Here is a 16,441-nt window from a genome sequence, read left to right as displayed (position 1 = left end):
TCAATAACAAAGCAAGCATAAGGCAAGCTAGACTATATATTAACCATAGAGATAGAGGCATATAAGATAACTTTAAGATTTAAGCGAATGAAACCCATTTCGATCTTCTTTAGGTTCACTGATTTATGGTGCCATGTCCATCCAAAACAGTTCTGGAAGGGTCATAGACAAATAATCCTTCAAAAAGACCTTACACGTGGAGTGATCATCGCAAAATTCACATCAAGCAACTAAGTAGAGACAGGGCGAAGATTTTTTTTAAAAAAACTGGTACAATGTCAGTGAATTCCAACACTACATGAGACCAAGAATTATCAAACAATCCGCAAATGACACAAAAAGACATATTTTCACAAAATCATAAAAGAAATAGTAATGCCAGACAATATTTGGTCGCCTTCTGGAAGCTAAGACGATGTAATAGGGGTAATCTTAGAGAGTGTCTTGCCCAAGAGTATTAAAAAGTAGGTTCCCTTCTTTTGATTGCCCATCAAATCCTCAAAAGAGGATGTGCCTGCCATTCTTCCGTTTCTCTCGAAAGGCCTCAGGCCGATCTTTATTAAGAAGAAAAGAGAGTTTTACAGCAAGCTGCTGGCAGCTCCGAGGTAGAGCAAAACAGCAAAAAGGCAACCAGACAAACCTGGGCTGCTAACAGAGTAGGCAATAGCTACCGAATACAACAGAGGTACAACATTGTAGTCCGGAGACGCCACCATCTACAGCCGGTGCAGCCTCGGATTGCTACCACCCTTCCAGCCGAGCGCCATAAGGAGATGTCCTCTCTAATGCCTTCAAAAACTGCCTCGTCACTGTGCCGCTGGTTTTCAAAGATTCTAGAGTTCCTCTCTTTCCAGAGCTTCCAGTGCACCAAGATTACCACCGTGTCGAAATCCCGCCTAAGGTTTTTAGGGACTCTTTTCCTTACTTGCAGCCACCATTCATCCGTGCTGGCAAAGGCGGGGCCTGGAATTGGGAAGTCAGCAGTTGTCCAGTTTCTGATGTGCTGCCAAACTTTTTGACTAAAACAACAATGCAGAAAGAGGTGAATGCAGGTTTCAGGAGCTTGTGTACACAGACTGCAACGATCATTATTAGGCCAGCCCCTTCTCTGAAGGTTGTCTGCTGTCAGGCATCGTTGGTGTACTACCAACCACATGAAAAACTTGCAACTTGCCGGCGCCTTCGACTTCCAGATTGCTCCAGCACACGGGAATTGTATATTGGCTGCAAAGAAGAGATTATATGCACTGCTGGTAGAGAAGGAACCGTCCTCTGTGTGGCGCCAAATTAAGGTGTCTTGATCATCCTGATTAAGATGGATTGATCCCAGGAGGTCCCATAGATGGAGGTACTGAGAGAGAGCTGTTGTAGAAACTCCGCCTTTGACATCTCTCACCCATCTATTTCCTTGCAAAGCTTGTGCCACAGATAGCTTCGAGTCTCGGACGTAAGAGGCCAGGATAGGAAAGGCATCGGAGACGGAACGACGATCTGGCAGCCATTCTTCCGTTTCTCAGGAGAACAAGATTTCCAATCCTTGCCAGCAACATCCAAGAATGAAGGCGCCACAAAGCCGATTGCAAAAGTATTGAGTATTTACTTCCAAGGCTGAAATCAACTCATTTGGCCCAACATTATACAATGTATAGTTACCACAATTAAATGAGTTAAACATCTAGATCATTGCCATAATACATTGAAGGACTATTAATCAGGTTAAGTAGACAGAAAGATAGACTGGAATATAATACTTTGTTTTCATACACATATACTTTGGCAAATATTAAAATATCCTTATCAAGCCTGAGTAATAGTCCTTCAATGTATAGTCCTGAGTAATACTTCCGATGATAGCCCCAATTCTAACAGCTGTCATATGAAATGGCACTTCAATATTTTTACCATACACTAACTGATTAAATGTTTTTTCGAGGTGGCTGATTAAATGCTTAAAGACGAATTACCTGCAATTATTTTGTATTTAGCAACTTAACAATACATTTTCTGTGTGGACTTTGTAAAATTTTCTCATGATCTCCATTTCGAGTCCGTGCTACTCTAGGGATATAAGGGAACTTAGAGGCAGCTATATGAATTCATGATTTCAAAGGTATTAAATAGACAGTACCTACTAATGCATTCTTAGAGAAAACCAGAACTGATCTTCTATGGCTGCTAAATGACAAAAGTAAGCTACTGGCACTTGTTCTGTACCTAGTCAAATAGCCAATGCAGCAGCTTCTCCGAAATATTCAATATCATCTGCTTCATTTTGTAGCTTGCAAAGGATGACAAAATTATCACAGAACCTTCAGATATTTCTACTAAAGCTAGCTGCATATAAAAATACATCATTACTATTTAGTTATACCAACTATTCAGAGGCACGGCCTTGAAAGAGATATAACCAATTGATCAAGTTATCACTTAATTACCTGACAGTGTGAACATGAGGTGAAGTTGTTCTCCGTTCCAGCACTCTTTTGTTTCAGCTGCAGCGGAAATTTAATGTAAATGCTAGCACTACATCATTGATCAAAGTTTGCTCGAAGCATGATTTCAGTTCTTCTTGCATCTTGTAATTCTTGAACTGGAGGCAGCTGACGTGTATCATGTTGAGTATATTTCAAGCTCAGCAACAAAGAGCAGATGATAGATGAGCACGATCAGCCTGATGAACCCGAAGTGACACTGATCCATCTATAAAAAGATGAATTTTTCAGTAAGAAAATACAATGCATAAGGACTGTACCTCTATCAGAAATACCGATGAAGTCTAGCAGAAACAAATTATAGAGTAGCATTTAGGTCTAGCAAAAATATGTATATTTGGGACAATCCAGATGACACCGAGTACGCAAAGAAGAGGGGCTTCATGCATCATAGCAAGTATTACTCTTTAGTCTCGGCAAGTGTTCCAACATCACAATACCCTAATTTACCAATGGACATGAGCCACCAATGAAGCAGCATCAATATTTACAATGCAGTCATAGATTGCTTCTACTCGCACTCTCACAATAGTAGATGAAACCTTAATTGGAGAAAGGTCATAAAAGAAAAAGAAAAAAACCAGGAAGTGCTTCTACCTCACACCCACGCTAATTCTGAAATATTCTGTAACGGAAAACTACACCAAGGAATAAGAATATCTTCGCTACAACAAGGAATAAGAGTATCTTCAGAAATGATTAAAAACCATCTACATGAATGTCAATCATGTGCAGTGAGATAGCTGTGCACACAAGATTGAATGCCATAAATTACCTGATTGGAAAGAAGAATCTACTCGTTTATGTGAGAGCTCACAGTTGGAACGGACTGAAAGATTAAGAGGAAAACAGAGCATCATCCTATTATCGGGTGATCAGTCTTTAATCAAGGTGTAATCATCAAGAGTAAGGAGGTAACAACAGCGGGAGTAGCTGAAAAAATGAAATTAGAAAGATAAGCTAGATTTTCATAACGGATCGACTGTTAGTCATAGCAAATCCTCGCTACAGCTACAAGAAAATGAAGTACCATGGGGTAAATGAGCAGTACCTCTAGTCTAATCTCAGTTCCTCTTCGAGAAGAGGAGAAGAGAGGCTGCAGCGGCTCCGCCCGTGATGGTCGGCCGCCACGCTCTGCGGCGCACGCATACAGGCACATCCCCTCCCCTCATCCACTGCCATTGCGTCGTCCTCCCCGTCTACATCAAACCTCTCCCCCGTCCCCCGTCGATGGCTTCTTCTGATCCTTTTCTTCTTTCCACTTCCTACTCCTGTGGCGAATTCCGTCGAGCAGCTCGCAAACCCGCGTGATTTGATCAAGCACTGAAGGAGGGGCTCGACGAGATGACAAGCACGACGCTAACGAACCTTCTGTCAGGCTCTAATTTGCCAACGTCCCCTTCCCCCCTCTTAATTTGAGCAGAAGGGAGGGAAGAGGCCATTGCGCTGGAAGAGGCTACCGCGGCGTTCATCGTCTGCTCCTCTCCAATGGACGGCGCAGTCCTTCCTTTGTTGACGAATCCTAGGTGTGAGAGTGAGACAAAGGCGACGTTGGATCTGCGATGACGAAAACGGGAGAGAGAGAGATTAGCGACGCGCGGATCTGCGATGACGAAAACGGGAGAGAGATTAGCAACGCGCCAACGCTGCACGACAACAGTGGTTACCTCTGCTCCTAGGTGGTCACTTCCCGTCGCCGGCTAAGTCCTGTTCGATCAAACCACAGCTCACCCACGTTTGCAAGGTCCAACTCCTTCTTGACCACCGTGTCCTCATAATCTCAGGTATGCGCGTCATCTCCAATCCACGAACACGCACTTGTGGAGAAAATCGTCGCCGGCGAGCTGAGCGACGCAGTCGCCTACAAAAGTAGGCTAGAAAGAAACGAGGAACGAGAAGAGGAGGTGTGTGTGGCAAGGAAAATGGGACAGGCGTGGGGCTCTATGCATCTGCTACTGCGAGGACGGTCAGTCTGTACGCTGCAGCCTGCTCCACCCACCTCTCTGCCACAAAATGCACAATGTACAAAATATCGCGACACACCTAGATAATGACAGGGCGGTCCACAAGAAGCTATGGTCCATTGACAGTGCAAAGAGGGTGAAGGACTTGCGGTGTTGCTTAGATCAAGCAAATCAGCGTTGAGCAAACCAGCGTGTGCCGGACGAATCAAGCAACGAGGCAAACTTCAGCGAACCAAAACGAGGAATGCGGCTATCGTGGAGTGCTGTGAGATAGGACAAAGGTATACGCATTTGCTTGTTCTCAATTTCCCCTGTCCTGAGTTCTTGACCTTCCGCACTCGATTCCCCGTTGCCGCCCGCCGCCGCCTGCCGCCGCCCGCACTTCCCCATTGCCGCTTGCTCCTGCCGCCGCCCCATTTCTCCGCGGCTCCACAGTCTGTCTGTCAGTCCTCTCCTCCCCCGTCCTTCAGCTCCTAGACGCCGCTGCTCGCATACTCTCGAGCCACGAGAACTTTGCGCTCGCGGACGCCGGCCGTCGCTTCCCCTCACGCCTGGGTCGCCGCTGGTCACCTCATATCTGACCTCGACGATTCGGCACGCGCGGACGTCGGCAGTCGCTCCCTCTCGGCGCCAAGGTCGCGCGCCTACCTCCCTTCGTCACCGCAAGCTGCTTAAGCTGGAGCTGCAGATCTGCCGCACTTGGACACCGGCAGTCCAAAGTCCCCAAGCAAAAAATAAACCAGCAAAAGGTGTCGTTCCCGCTGTGTGGCACAGCTACCGCCATCTCTGTTCCTCCCGGCGATCGATCGCCGCTGCGATGCAGCGCTGGCTTCCGGCCCTGCTCCGTCGCGCGGCGGGCGCCAATGGAGACGGAGCCCCCGCCCGCCGGTGGCTCTCGTCCTCATCCTCCCGCCTCTTTAATGGCACCCAGGAGAAGGTAACCATTCTCCATCCTCATCCAAATCCCCGTTCCGTCACCGCAGCTACTGACTACTGGCTGACCCACGATTTCGCGCTCCGGGAGGGGGAAAACCTGTTGTATACTGAAGTAGTATCATTTACTAGTACTGTACCAGTATTTGGAGAAAAAAAAACTCTTTCTCCACGAAAGCGAAATCTTAGATTGCCAAGAAACTGTTTTCTGTGTGCAGGGGTTGGTTTGATTACCCAAACAAGATTTATTATGTTACGGAGACAGCTTTATTTATTTGAAGACAGTATATTTTCTACTCTATTACACAGTTGAACGTTTAATTTGCTGTCTTGCTTTGCTTATGATTTAATGCAGGATCATAAGGTAGACGCGTATCCCCAAGTTATAAATTAAAGAGAAAATCTCCAATTTAGTTTATGAAGTTGCCCCTGATATGCGCTTTAGTCATGAACTTGCAAATCGTCAATTTTGGGTTAACAAGTTGCTCCGCCCGAGCGTTTTGATCATTCCATCACGGCCACTGTTTGTTTGCTGACGTGGCTATTTTTTTGCAAATTGCCCCCTAAAACATCAAACCGAGGACTAGAAAATCAGAAAAAACAAAATTTTAGGAGCTAATTTGCAAAAAAAAAAAACAATTGGCATATCAACAAACTAACGAGTCAACATGGAAGAGTGACCAAAACACTCGCGTGGGGCAACTTCGTGACCCAAAATTCACGATTTGCAAGTTCATGACCAAAACACACATCCGAGACAACTTCACAGAACAAATTAGGGTTTTTTCTCTAAATTAAATAACGTAATACAGGGTATATATTTTGAAATATATATCATTTAAAATTTGAGATGTTCTACTTTTTATGGATATAATTTTTGGGTTTGTAAAATTCTTGTTATGTTGGTTGTGTTATGTTGGTCAATTGGGGTCTTATAATCCCGAACGACTCTGTTAGGGATTATAAGACCCCCTACAAATTTTAGTTCAACTTTAATTATAAAGTTAACATAGAAAATATAAATTTTACATTACATAAATTATGTCGTTAAATTCACATTAGAAAGAATTTTTCCAACGGTATTATTATTGTGCTAAAAATAAATTATATTTATTAGTTAATTTATAGTTGAAGTTGGGTTTAAATTTTGAGGAGGTTTAAATTGGGAGGTAGTAATGTAATTGCGTGTAGGTATGGAGTTATACAACATGCAAAGCTGTCGGAGTGAATACAAATTCACGATTGGCAAGTTCATGACCAAAACACACATTCGGGGAAACTTCATAGAATAAATTAGGATTTTTTATCTAAATTAAATAACATAATACAGGGTATATATTTTGAAATATATATCATTTAAAATTTGAGATGTTCTACTTTTTTATGATATAATTTTTGGGTTTGTAAAATTCTTGATATTTTGGTTGTGTTGTCAAATTGGGTTCTTATAATCCCGAACGGCTCTTTTAGGGATTATAACACCCCCTCCAAATTTTAGTCCAACTTTAATTATAAAGTGAACATAGAAAATATAAATTTTACATTACATAAATTATATCGTTAAATTCACATTTGAAAGAATTTTTCCAACGGTGTAATTATTGTGATAAATAAATTATATTTTGAGGAGGCTTTATGATCTTTAAGGGAGGTGGTAATGTAGTTGCGTGTATACAACGTGCAAAGCTGTCGGAGTGAATACAAAATGGAAAATGATCCTATTCCCCCGGGGGATCCGTCGCTCGCGGCCTCCTAGTCGATCGCCGTTCGATGCGTTGCATCGTGCGTCCCCCAGAGTTCCACGTGGCCCACGCGTGACCTCAGAAATCTCATCTCTCCCTGCATTCTCTTCGTCTTGGTCCTTCTCCCCACCCATACGGCCAAATCCCACCCTCCTCCAGCAGCCCGCCCTCGCCGTCGGTCCGACCGCCCCCAAAGCCACGCACAACCGCCGCCAGATCCCACCGCCTCGAGCAGCTTGGCCGCCATCATCTTCGACCTCGACCACCATCGTCCTCGATCTCGACCGCCACCAGATCCCCTAGCGTCGGGTCACAAGCACGTTGACGCGGAGTAACTCTAGCAGGGCGCCGGCGCCGCTCTCGTACTCGCTCCTACGGCGGCCTCACGACTCCGTGCTTGATGGGAGACCGGGCGCCGGAGATCCTGTCGCCGCCGGCCGGCTGCCGCCGCGCTCGCGGCTCTCGATGACGCTGCTGCGGGCGCCACCGACGTTTGGGCCGGCCGCCACTGCGCGCCACGACGGCGTCGCCCGCCTAGCTCGCCGCCGCCGGTCGGGCTCACGACGCGGTAGAGCTCCTCGGTGGCGATAGCTGCGGCGTCCAGCCGGCGGAGGAGCTCCATTAGGGCCCACTCCACGGTCATCGCCGAGCTCTGTGCGCCTCCTGCTATGATTCCTGGAAGACTACTTTTGCACCGTCGCGGGGTAAGTCAGGCTTTCCTGGATGTCCCAACCATAGTGCTACCATTGGCCAACAAGTGTGCTACCAACGCTGCCCGGGGAAGCTACACATGATATTCCGAGTTGCTACTGTATGGTGTCCTGATTTGGGACTTTGCTCCGCCAGCTACATAGATATATATACTTTTGCTATTTTTTGCTACCTCAAAGTGCTGTGAAGCCACGATGCTACAATAGTATATTTTTTTGCTACAATTATTAAAACTGTTTTGCTACTTTTGGTACAAAATTATGCTACGATTTTCCGACGAGGTTGGGTTTGCTACAATAGCATAACTTTTTTGCTACGAGGTCTCCGACGAAGTCTCCGGCGAGGTCTCCGGTGAGATCTAGGTCGATGTCTCCGATGAGATTGTTTTTGCTACAATATCACAGATTTTTGCTCCGGGGTCTCCGGCGAGGTCTCCGGCGAGACTCCAACAAGCTCAAACCTTTTCTTTTTTTTCATGGACGAACCGTTTTTTGCTTCAGTCATTTGCTGCCGGGGGTAATTTTTTGCTGCCGGAGGTGTTTTTTGCTACATGCAAATCTAACCGTCAAAATGGTTGATCCGACGGCTGGGGACCCGGGGGCTGGGAAATCAGATCCCCCGGGGGACGCCCAGCACTGTCCAGAAAAAAGCTGTTATTCCCCCGGACGATTTCTACGCACTTCCTCCGCCTCCACGCTGTGCCACGCGTCCTAACAGGTCCCACACAGCACCGCTCAATAGCCATTATCCATTCGTCCTCTTTATCCTTCCCTTTCCCCATCCGAGCCCCACTGCTAATGGTATGGCTCCATCACCTCCTGCCCAGCGCCACCTACACTTCGGGATCCCACGCGCCGGCGCGGCCTCGCCGGAATCCTATCTCCGTCGCGCGTGATTCGTTCTCCGTCCGGTCAGGCGGTTGCTCCCCTTCGCAAGCCCCTTCGCAAGCAACTCCATGGCGCTCTAGTGCCGCGCATGCCCGCCACGACCTCGCCCGCCTTACCTGCAAGGGGGCCGCTGCACCCTCGATGCGCGTGTCCACCTTTCTCCCCCGAGCTCCTGCCCTCCAGCCGTCGTGCTCTCGTCTGCGCCCACGCTGAGATCCGCCGGTCGAGCTTCTGGCCCTCGTATACGCGGCGGCTGACGCCGGCGCCACCTCCCCATCGGCTGCGCGGATCCCGTGTCCCGCCACCGAGGGCACAAGGGCCTGCTACCTTTGCGGCGACGGCCGTTCGCAGCAACAACGGCTAGCATTCGTAGCAGAAGGGCATGCTGTGGGTACCAGCGGTGGCCGGCGTTTGTAGCAGCGGCGGCGGCCGGTGTTTGTAGCAGCGGCGACCAACGTTCGTAGCAACTGCGGAGGCCATGGGTAGCAGCAGCGGCGACCCATGACAGCAGTGGCCGCCGGCGTTCGGAGCAGCCGCGGAGGCCATGGGTAGCAGCGGCGGTGGCCCTTCGCAGCAGCGGCAGCGACCGTGGGTAGCAGCGCCGTTGGCCCTTCGCAGCAGCGGCCGCCGGCGTTCGGAGCAGCCGCGGAGGCCATGGGTAGCAGCGGCGGCGGCCCTTCCCAGCAGCGGCGGCGACCGTGGGTAGCAGCGCCGGCGGCCCTTCGCAGCAGCGGTGGCCGGCGTTCGTAGAAGCCGCGGAGGTCATGGGTAACAGCACCGGCGGCCGTTTGAAGCAACTGCGGCCGCCGTGGGTAGCAGCAGCGGAGGCCGTTTGCAGCAGCGACTGAGCCCGTCCCAGCTACAATGGGTTGCCGGTAGTAGCAGCGGCGGCTGTTCTTCGTAGCAGACCAGGTGGCTATGGGTAGCAGAGATGGAGGCCGTTTGCAGCAGCTTCAGAGGCTGTGGGTAGCAGCGGCGGCGGCACCCTTGCTCCAACCGACGGCCGGTCCTGCCCAATGGAGGAGTATCGTCGGCGTGAGGCAGAGCGGTGGAGGGATGCACAATGCGAGGAGGGCTACTGCATCGAGAACGGCACTTTCGAAGTCCTCCGGCGACTCCACTCCGGGATTCTCCGGCGACTTTAGACTTCTTCGACGAGGCCACCAACAGATGGACGAGGCGCGGGCAGCAGGACTGCAGGAGTTTCTGGAGGAAGGCGACTAGTGTGCATCATGGGCATGTTTTTCTGTATTTTTTCTGGTGGGAGGAGATCCCACGTTGTACGGTTGTGATTGCTCGTATCCAACGGCTGGCGACCCGGGGGATCGGAGGATTTGATTTGCTTCTTAATTAACGCATCGAACTGTTCTTTCTGATTTGCTTCTTAATTTTCTGTGTTGAGTGCTTCTGACTTTTTCGCAATGTCAAATATGGTTGTTGGCTAGTTGATGATTATTTTGGCGTTTGCCACGCGATAGCTGTCAGTGTGTTAGTTGGCGTTTGGTGAGAAGATTCGCCCTCGTGTTTCCGGGTACCGATCACGACCTATACCTTGGGTGCGAACTGACTACAACATTTCCCAACAAACGCTAACGACCACTATTCTTGTGAGGAGTCCAGAAGATCGACACCAAGCTGCGCGTCATGGGGCTGCCGGTGGACGACTCGGAGGCGCCCCGGCCATACGTCGTGGAGGACTGCCGCGGCGTGCTGCAGCTGCTGAGCGACGGGACCATCGTCCGGTCCTCGGCCGCGGCCTACACGGTGGAGGACCGTGACGACGGGCGCGTGGAGTGGAGGGACGCCGTGTACGACTCAGCCCGTGGCCTCGGCGTGCGCATGTACAGGCCGCGCCTGCGAGAAGGGAAGGGGCGGCGCCTGCCTGTGCTGGCCTACTTCCACGGCGGCGGCTTCTGCATCGGCAGCTACGCCTGGCCCGGCTGCCACGCCTGCTGCCTCCGCTTCGCCGACGAGCTTCCCGCCATCGTGCTCTCCTTCGACTACAGCCTCGCGCCGGAGCACCGCATCCCGGCAGCCCACGAGGACGCCGCCACCGCCCTCCTCTGGCTCCGCGACCGGCTAGTCGACGATGCCGATGACGGCGACGACGTCCACGCCTGGCTCGCCGGCGCCGGCGCCGATCCGGGGAGGCTGTTCGTGTCCGGCGACTCCGCCGGCGGTAACATGACGCACCACGTGGCCACGCGGTTCAAGGCGGAGGGGCTCAGCCCGGCCAGGATATCCGGGTACGTCCTGCTCATCCCGGCGTTCGACTCCAAGACGCCGACCCAGTCCGAGCTGCTCTCTGCAGGCACCGCAGTCCTGAGCCGCGAGGTTGCCGAGCGGTACAGCCGGCTCGCTCTGCCGGTGGGCGCCACCAAGGACCACCCGATGCTGAACCCGCTCGGGCCGGACAGCCCGGGCCTGGAAGCCGTCGGCGGCCGCATGCTCGTCGTCGTCGGCGGCGACGACATGCTCAAGGACAACCAGGTGCGGTACGTGGAGCAGATGAAGGCTGTGGGTAACGACGTGGAGCTCGTCGTGTTCGCCGGCAAGGAGCACGGCTTCTTCTCCAGGAGCCCGTGGTCGGAGACGGGCACCGAGGTCGTCCGAGCCGTCGGGCGGTTCATGCACAGAGACGCTGCCGATTCTCATGATATTAATTAATGTGTTGTACTAATATTATTGTAATGTAATCTCGGCCAGGACCATGAGTGGCAGTCTGGCAGATCGAGCGGGCCGAGGATTGCAGGCGCCAGGCAACCACCCAGATCTGGAGAAATGCAGAGCCAGCTGGAACGCCGTTTTGTTCTTTCAAACTTTAGCGGATATATCGTCATTTCTGGGCGATTTACACAGAAATAATACTTTGTTGCAACTATAGCATATACTGATCCTGCGGCCAAACTATTTCAGCCATGTAACCCTTTTGTGTGTCGCCCCTCACGCCGGCGCTACACCTCACTGTGTGGCGCCCGTGCCTGCGGCGCCACTCTCCCGGCCGACATGGTGCCCTCGACGCTGAGCTGTGCGCCGATCCGACGTGGCAGGATGTGTGGCGCCGCTCCCAGCGGCGCCACACATGCACTTATAATTGCCCAAAACATACTGTAAGACAATTCGTCTGGGACTTAGCCGTTTTGGCGAGGATGTTTGTGTGGCGCCGATGCCACGGGCGCCACACAAACAGCCTCGCCAAAACGGCTAAGGACCAAGCGTCCGGAGCCCCTGGATGTTTTCGACATATAATTAACATATGTGGCGCCGACGTCGTGGGCGCCACATAGTGAGGTGTGCCGCCGGCGTGAGGGGCGCCACACGTTGACTTGTGTTAAAAACATGAAAATTCTTCCCTTATTTAAACAGTTTTCAACACAACAATAGCAATTTCATACACATAGAACATACACATAGCACACATCATAGCTCACATCGTAGCACATAGATTCAAACAACAAGTAGCAATAGAGACATGGTTCAAAATGACATAGGGTTCACAACACGATACTTATGAAGATAGAGTTCACAACAACACGTAGCAAATCCTAGTATCGTCCTCGATGTGCCGTCCTCACGGGCTGCTTCCGGATGGCCATCCTTTTCGTCCGCTGCCGTGGCTCTTGTTGCTGCTGCTCCTCCTGCTCCTGCTGCTCCTCCTCATCTAAAGATAACGACTCATCGTTCCTCATCCTCCTCAAAGATGATCTCCGCGGCAGCGCCTCATCCTCCTTAATGACAACCTTCTTTCCTCGGTTGACATAATCGTCCGGTGTGTATCGGTTTGGAGCCTTGCCCCTTGGCTTCAACTGGTAAGTTGACCGTGTGGCTTGCTTCTTGCCTTGACTCCGAGTGCCTTGACTCAGAATGGTGTCGTCGTCAGGAATCTTCACAAACATGAACACATGAGATTACAAAAGTTGAAATTAGTAAGCACATGTTTGACAGCAACAAAATAGTCCATACCTCCGCCTCTTCAGAAGAGGATGTAGGAATTTCGCCGTCGCGGCAACCTAGCAAGTTGGCTAACCGTCGCATCTTTCGTGCAGTGTTCTGTGTCATGGAAGTCATGGTTACAAAGCCACCCGAACATTATAGTTTACATTCAAAGTTGGTGATCGTACCTTAATGAAATGCCGCAATGGTCTGATAGGCTTTTCATCTCTATAGCTCTGATCCCAAACAACCTCGCACTCCTCAGCTATTTTTTGGATCTCGGACCGCTGTGACAAACATATTATACACAATTTAAGAGAGCACATGCCAATGTAGATGATTTACTAGTTAATGAGAGAATCCATTACCACGAAGTTCAGCTCGGAAGCAATAGAAGTCGATCTCCCTTTGCGAGCATAGATGTCGTGCTGGCTTTGCGCAACCTCATCGAACTCGATGGGGTCGTCCAAGATGCCGTCATCATACGCGGGGTTCACTAACTCGATACGCGTGCTTTGATGAAACCATTGGAGATAGTTGTTGAAAGCGGCCAAGTCGTGAGGCACAATCTCCACATGGCCAGCATTCCGTATCGCTTCCAAACAGTGTTGGAACGCTGTGACGTGACCGCTATGATGGACAGGCCAATTTGTGATCTTCCTCTGCCGCTGCCTATCAAGCCTGCAAGAATCAAGAAGTTAGATTCTACCTCTTCAATCAACAAGCTTCCATCGCATGATTCAAGAAGTTTACCCATGGAGCGTGCGGTCCGTGTCTTGCCACTCAGGTGGGCACTCCCGATACGACTCGAACTCGTCTCATCACTCGTGCGGCCGGTGGTATTCAACAAGCCACATGCATATGGGTGGGCAGCGCATACGCCAGAACCGCGCCTCCTCAAGGCACTTGGGGTTGAGGTCAGGCATCCCCGCGCCAATATGGTAGTAGGTACCATATGGCTCCGAATCCACCTGCAGCATACAAATATTTCAGAATTTACAACATGCCGGTAGAATTTATGAACTCGGATTGCAAAGGAGTGATCGATTAAAATCGGTTACCTGCCCAGCGGTAAGAGTGTCCAACTGACAAGGGATTAACTTGTCAATGCCTACGTATTGTAGACTAGGGTTTAGTTGGAAGTAGAGGGCAAGTAGATCTCGAAGGTTTCAGCCGAAAAGTACTCGACGATTAAGAAACTAGGGTTATGTTGACAATGGATCCGATCCTCTCTTTGTCCCTCGACTCCCCCTTATATAGGAGGCGGAGCCGAGGGTACCGTGTTACACAAGATTATAGATTCCGGGAGACTCTCTGAGTTCAACCCGTAAAGTTTACAAGTCTTTATATTTCCTAATACAACTCTAACTTTCCTTAATGCTAACTGGGCTTGCGAACTACATATTCTTCGACTTGTGGGCCTTCAGTAAACCCCGGGTACCATCTTTGGTAGGCCCATTGGGGATGCCTATGTCAGTAGCCCCCGATTTTGCTTGAATCGAAGAATCATGGAAAATCTCCAACTTTATAATCATCAAATAACTTTTTCAAGCCATCACATATCTTTAAATAAGAAATTGTATATTGTACATGGATAATGGTAGTTGGGGCTAGTTCATCTGACGGATCAGGTACTAGTTAACTGCTCTAGTGGCAATCCGCAAAAACCTACTTCAAAATCACGTCCCTGGACATGATCTCGGGATACTGGTGTTAACTCGACAAGTGCCGCTTCAGGTCTTACCATCCGTCGAGTCCCGGTCATATTTTATCGGGTACCTAACGCGTCCGTTAGGATTTTTCTTCGTATCCGTTGATACGGAAAAAAGTAGCAAACCGACGTCGAGACGGTGCCACGCCGCTCGAACGGATCCGGGGTCTTACCTTCGCAAAGTTTTGCGGCATTCGAGAGATTATTCACGACTTAGGCGCTCTGAGAATATATTGTCGAGTGCTTTTTCGGCTGTTGGAATAGCACATTTTATTGAGTCAACGGATGACTTATCTTGTCTTCCCGATGGGAGTATATGAAGAGTTATTTGTATAACTCGAAATATACTCGTTATACTTTTACAATTTCATCGGGCACGCGAACAGCGTTCCCGATGGGAGTAGCCCCGAGGCTACAGCCAAGGACTTGTACTTGGTTGTAGGCTCAACACTTTAACGCCTGATATCGCTATATTGTCATACTTTCTTGAGTTTTTATTTCTATCGGGTGCGCGACCAGCGCTCCCGATGGGAGTAGCCCCCGAGGCTATGAACAAATGCTTGCATTTGATCATAGGCTCTCGCCATTTCTATTTTGCCATACCCGAAATTTCCTTTTTCAAAAGTAGCCCCCGAGCATTTGATCAAAAACTTGTATTTGACCAAAGGCTCTCGAGATTACCAGTCGTTTTTCATTGTTCTCACTTTTCATAAGATCTCAACCGAGATTTTTCATTGGTAAGATGACATCAGAGCTGACGATAGCCACGACCATTGTATCGGAAGGTAGAGGCAAGTAGATCTCGAAGGTTTAACTTGTCAATGCCTACGTATTGTAGACTAGGGTTTAGTTGGAAGTAGAGCGCAAGTAGATCTCGAAGGTTTCAGCCGAAAAGTACTCGACGATTAAGAAACTAGGGATATGTTGACAATGGATACGATCCTCTCTTTGTCCCTCGACTCCCCCTTATATAGGAGGCGGAGCCGAGGGTACCGTGTTACACAAGATTACAGATTCCAGGAGACTCTCTGAGTTCAACCCGTAAAGTTTACAAGTCTCTATATTTCCTAATACAACTCTAACTTTCCTTAATGCTAACTGCGCTTCTGAACTTCATATTCTTCGACTTGTGGGCCTTCAGTAAACCCCGGGTACCATCTTTGGCAGGCCCATTGGGGATGCCTATGTCACCAACTCCTCAGTGTAGTGCCTGTACATGATCTTTGGATCGCTCGTCATCTCCGAGACATTGTCCCAAAGATATGCCCAAGTCGGCTCCCGATCAAGGTTGTTCCGGTGATGAGGCCATGGCCTCTCATCGAGTATCCTGGGCCGCCCAACTGATAGGCGGTCCCAGCTCCATACGGAAAGTAGGAGCAAGCATCCACCAATACCGCCCTTTCCAGTCCTGCGACAAGCTTCGTCCAACTGCGAATATAAGACATTAGGTTAGTACTTTTGTAGGATAACGTTGCATAGAAAACAAAAAAATTTCCTACCGCGAACACGCAATCCAAGCCAAGATGCAATCTAGAAGACGGTAGCAACGAGGGGGTATCGAGTCTCACCCTTGAAGAGATTCCAAAGCCTACAAGATGAGGCTCTTGTTGCTGCGGTAGACGTTCACTTGCCGCTTGCAAAAGCGCGTAGAAGATCTTGATCACGATCGGTTCCGGCGCCACGAACGGGCAGCACCTCCGTACTCGGTCACACGTTCGATTGTTGATGAAGACGACGTCCACCTCCCCGTTCCAGCGGGCAGCGGAAGTAGTAGCTCCTCTTGAATCCGACAGCACGACGGCGTGGTGTCGGTGTTGGTGGAGAAATCCGGCGGAGCTTCGCTTAAGCGTGCGGGATATGGTGGAGGAGAGAGACCGCTAGGGTTTGGGGAGAGGGGCGCCGGCTAGGACACCCTTGAGGGGTGCGGCCATGGTGGTGGCTTGAGTGGCCGGCCAGCCCCTCTCTCCCCCTCTTTATATAGGTGGAGGCCCCAAGGTTTAGGTCAAAGAGTCCGAATAAGACCCCAACAAAACCTTCCAAGTGTCCAAACCTAGGGGAGTGGGACTCC

General features: G+C 49.9%; 1 protein-coding gene and 1 long non-coding RNA gene across 4 annotated transcripts; one reads left to right on the top strand and one right to left on the bottom strand.

The window, feature by feature from the left end:
- Positions 1-1,909: 1,909 nt before the first annotated feature.
- LOC124675977 lies at positions 1,910-3,963 on the bottom strand. Of its 3 annotated transcripts, none has more exons than XR_006993479.1 (5): positions 3,544-3,963; positions 3,268-3,425; positions 3,090-3,157; positions 2,436-2,700; positions 1,910-2,334 (listed from the first exon to the last, which is right to left on the bottom strand). It is a non-coding gene; the product is annotated as an uncharacterized LOC124675977 (long non-coding RNA). The 3 variants fall into 3 exon arrangements; XR_006993480.1 differs by having other exon boundaries at positions 3,090-3,152; XR_006993478.1 differs by having other exon boundaries at positions 3,090-3,425.
- Positions 3,964-5,325: 1,362 nt separating this feature from the next.
- On the top strand, positions 5,326-11,499 carry LOC124679080 (probable carboxylesterase 15). Its single transcript, XM_047214909.1, has 2 exons — positions 5,326-5,393; positions 10,350-11,499. Exon 2 carries the CDS (start codon positions 10,374-10,376, stop codon positions 11,394-11,396), a length of 1,023 nt encoding a protein of 340 aa, XP_047070865.1. The 5' UTR covers positions 5,326-5,393; positions 10,350-10,373; the 3' UTR covers positions 11,397-11,499.
- Positions 11,500-16,441: the final 4,942 nt, after the last annotated feature.

Source organism: Lolium rigidum, chromosome 7, assembly GCF_022539505.1.
Source record: "Lolium rigidum isolate FL_2022 chromosome 7, APGP_CSIRO_Lrig_0.1, whole genome shotgun sequence".
Classification (NCBI taxonomy): domain Eukaryota; kingdom Viridiplantae; phylum Streptophyta; class Magnoliopsida; order Poales; family Poaceae; genus Lolium; species Lolium rigidum.
Note: the sequence above shows the minus strand (reverse complement) of the source record. Positions and strands in the feature narration are given on the sequence as shown.

Coding starts and splice junctions, on each gene's coding strand:
- LOC124679080 (XM_047214909.1), top strand. CDS start 10,374: ATGGGGCTGCCGGTGGACGACTCGGAGGCGCCCCGGCCATACGTCGTG.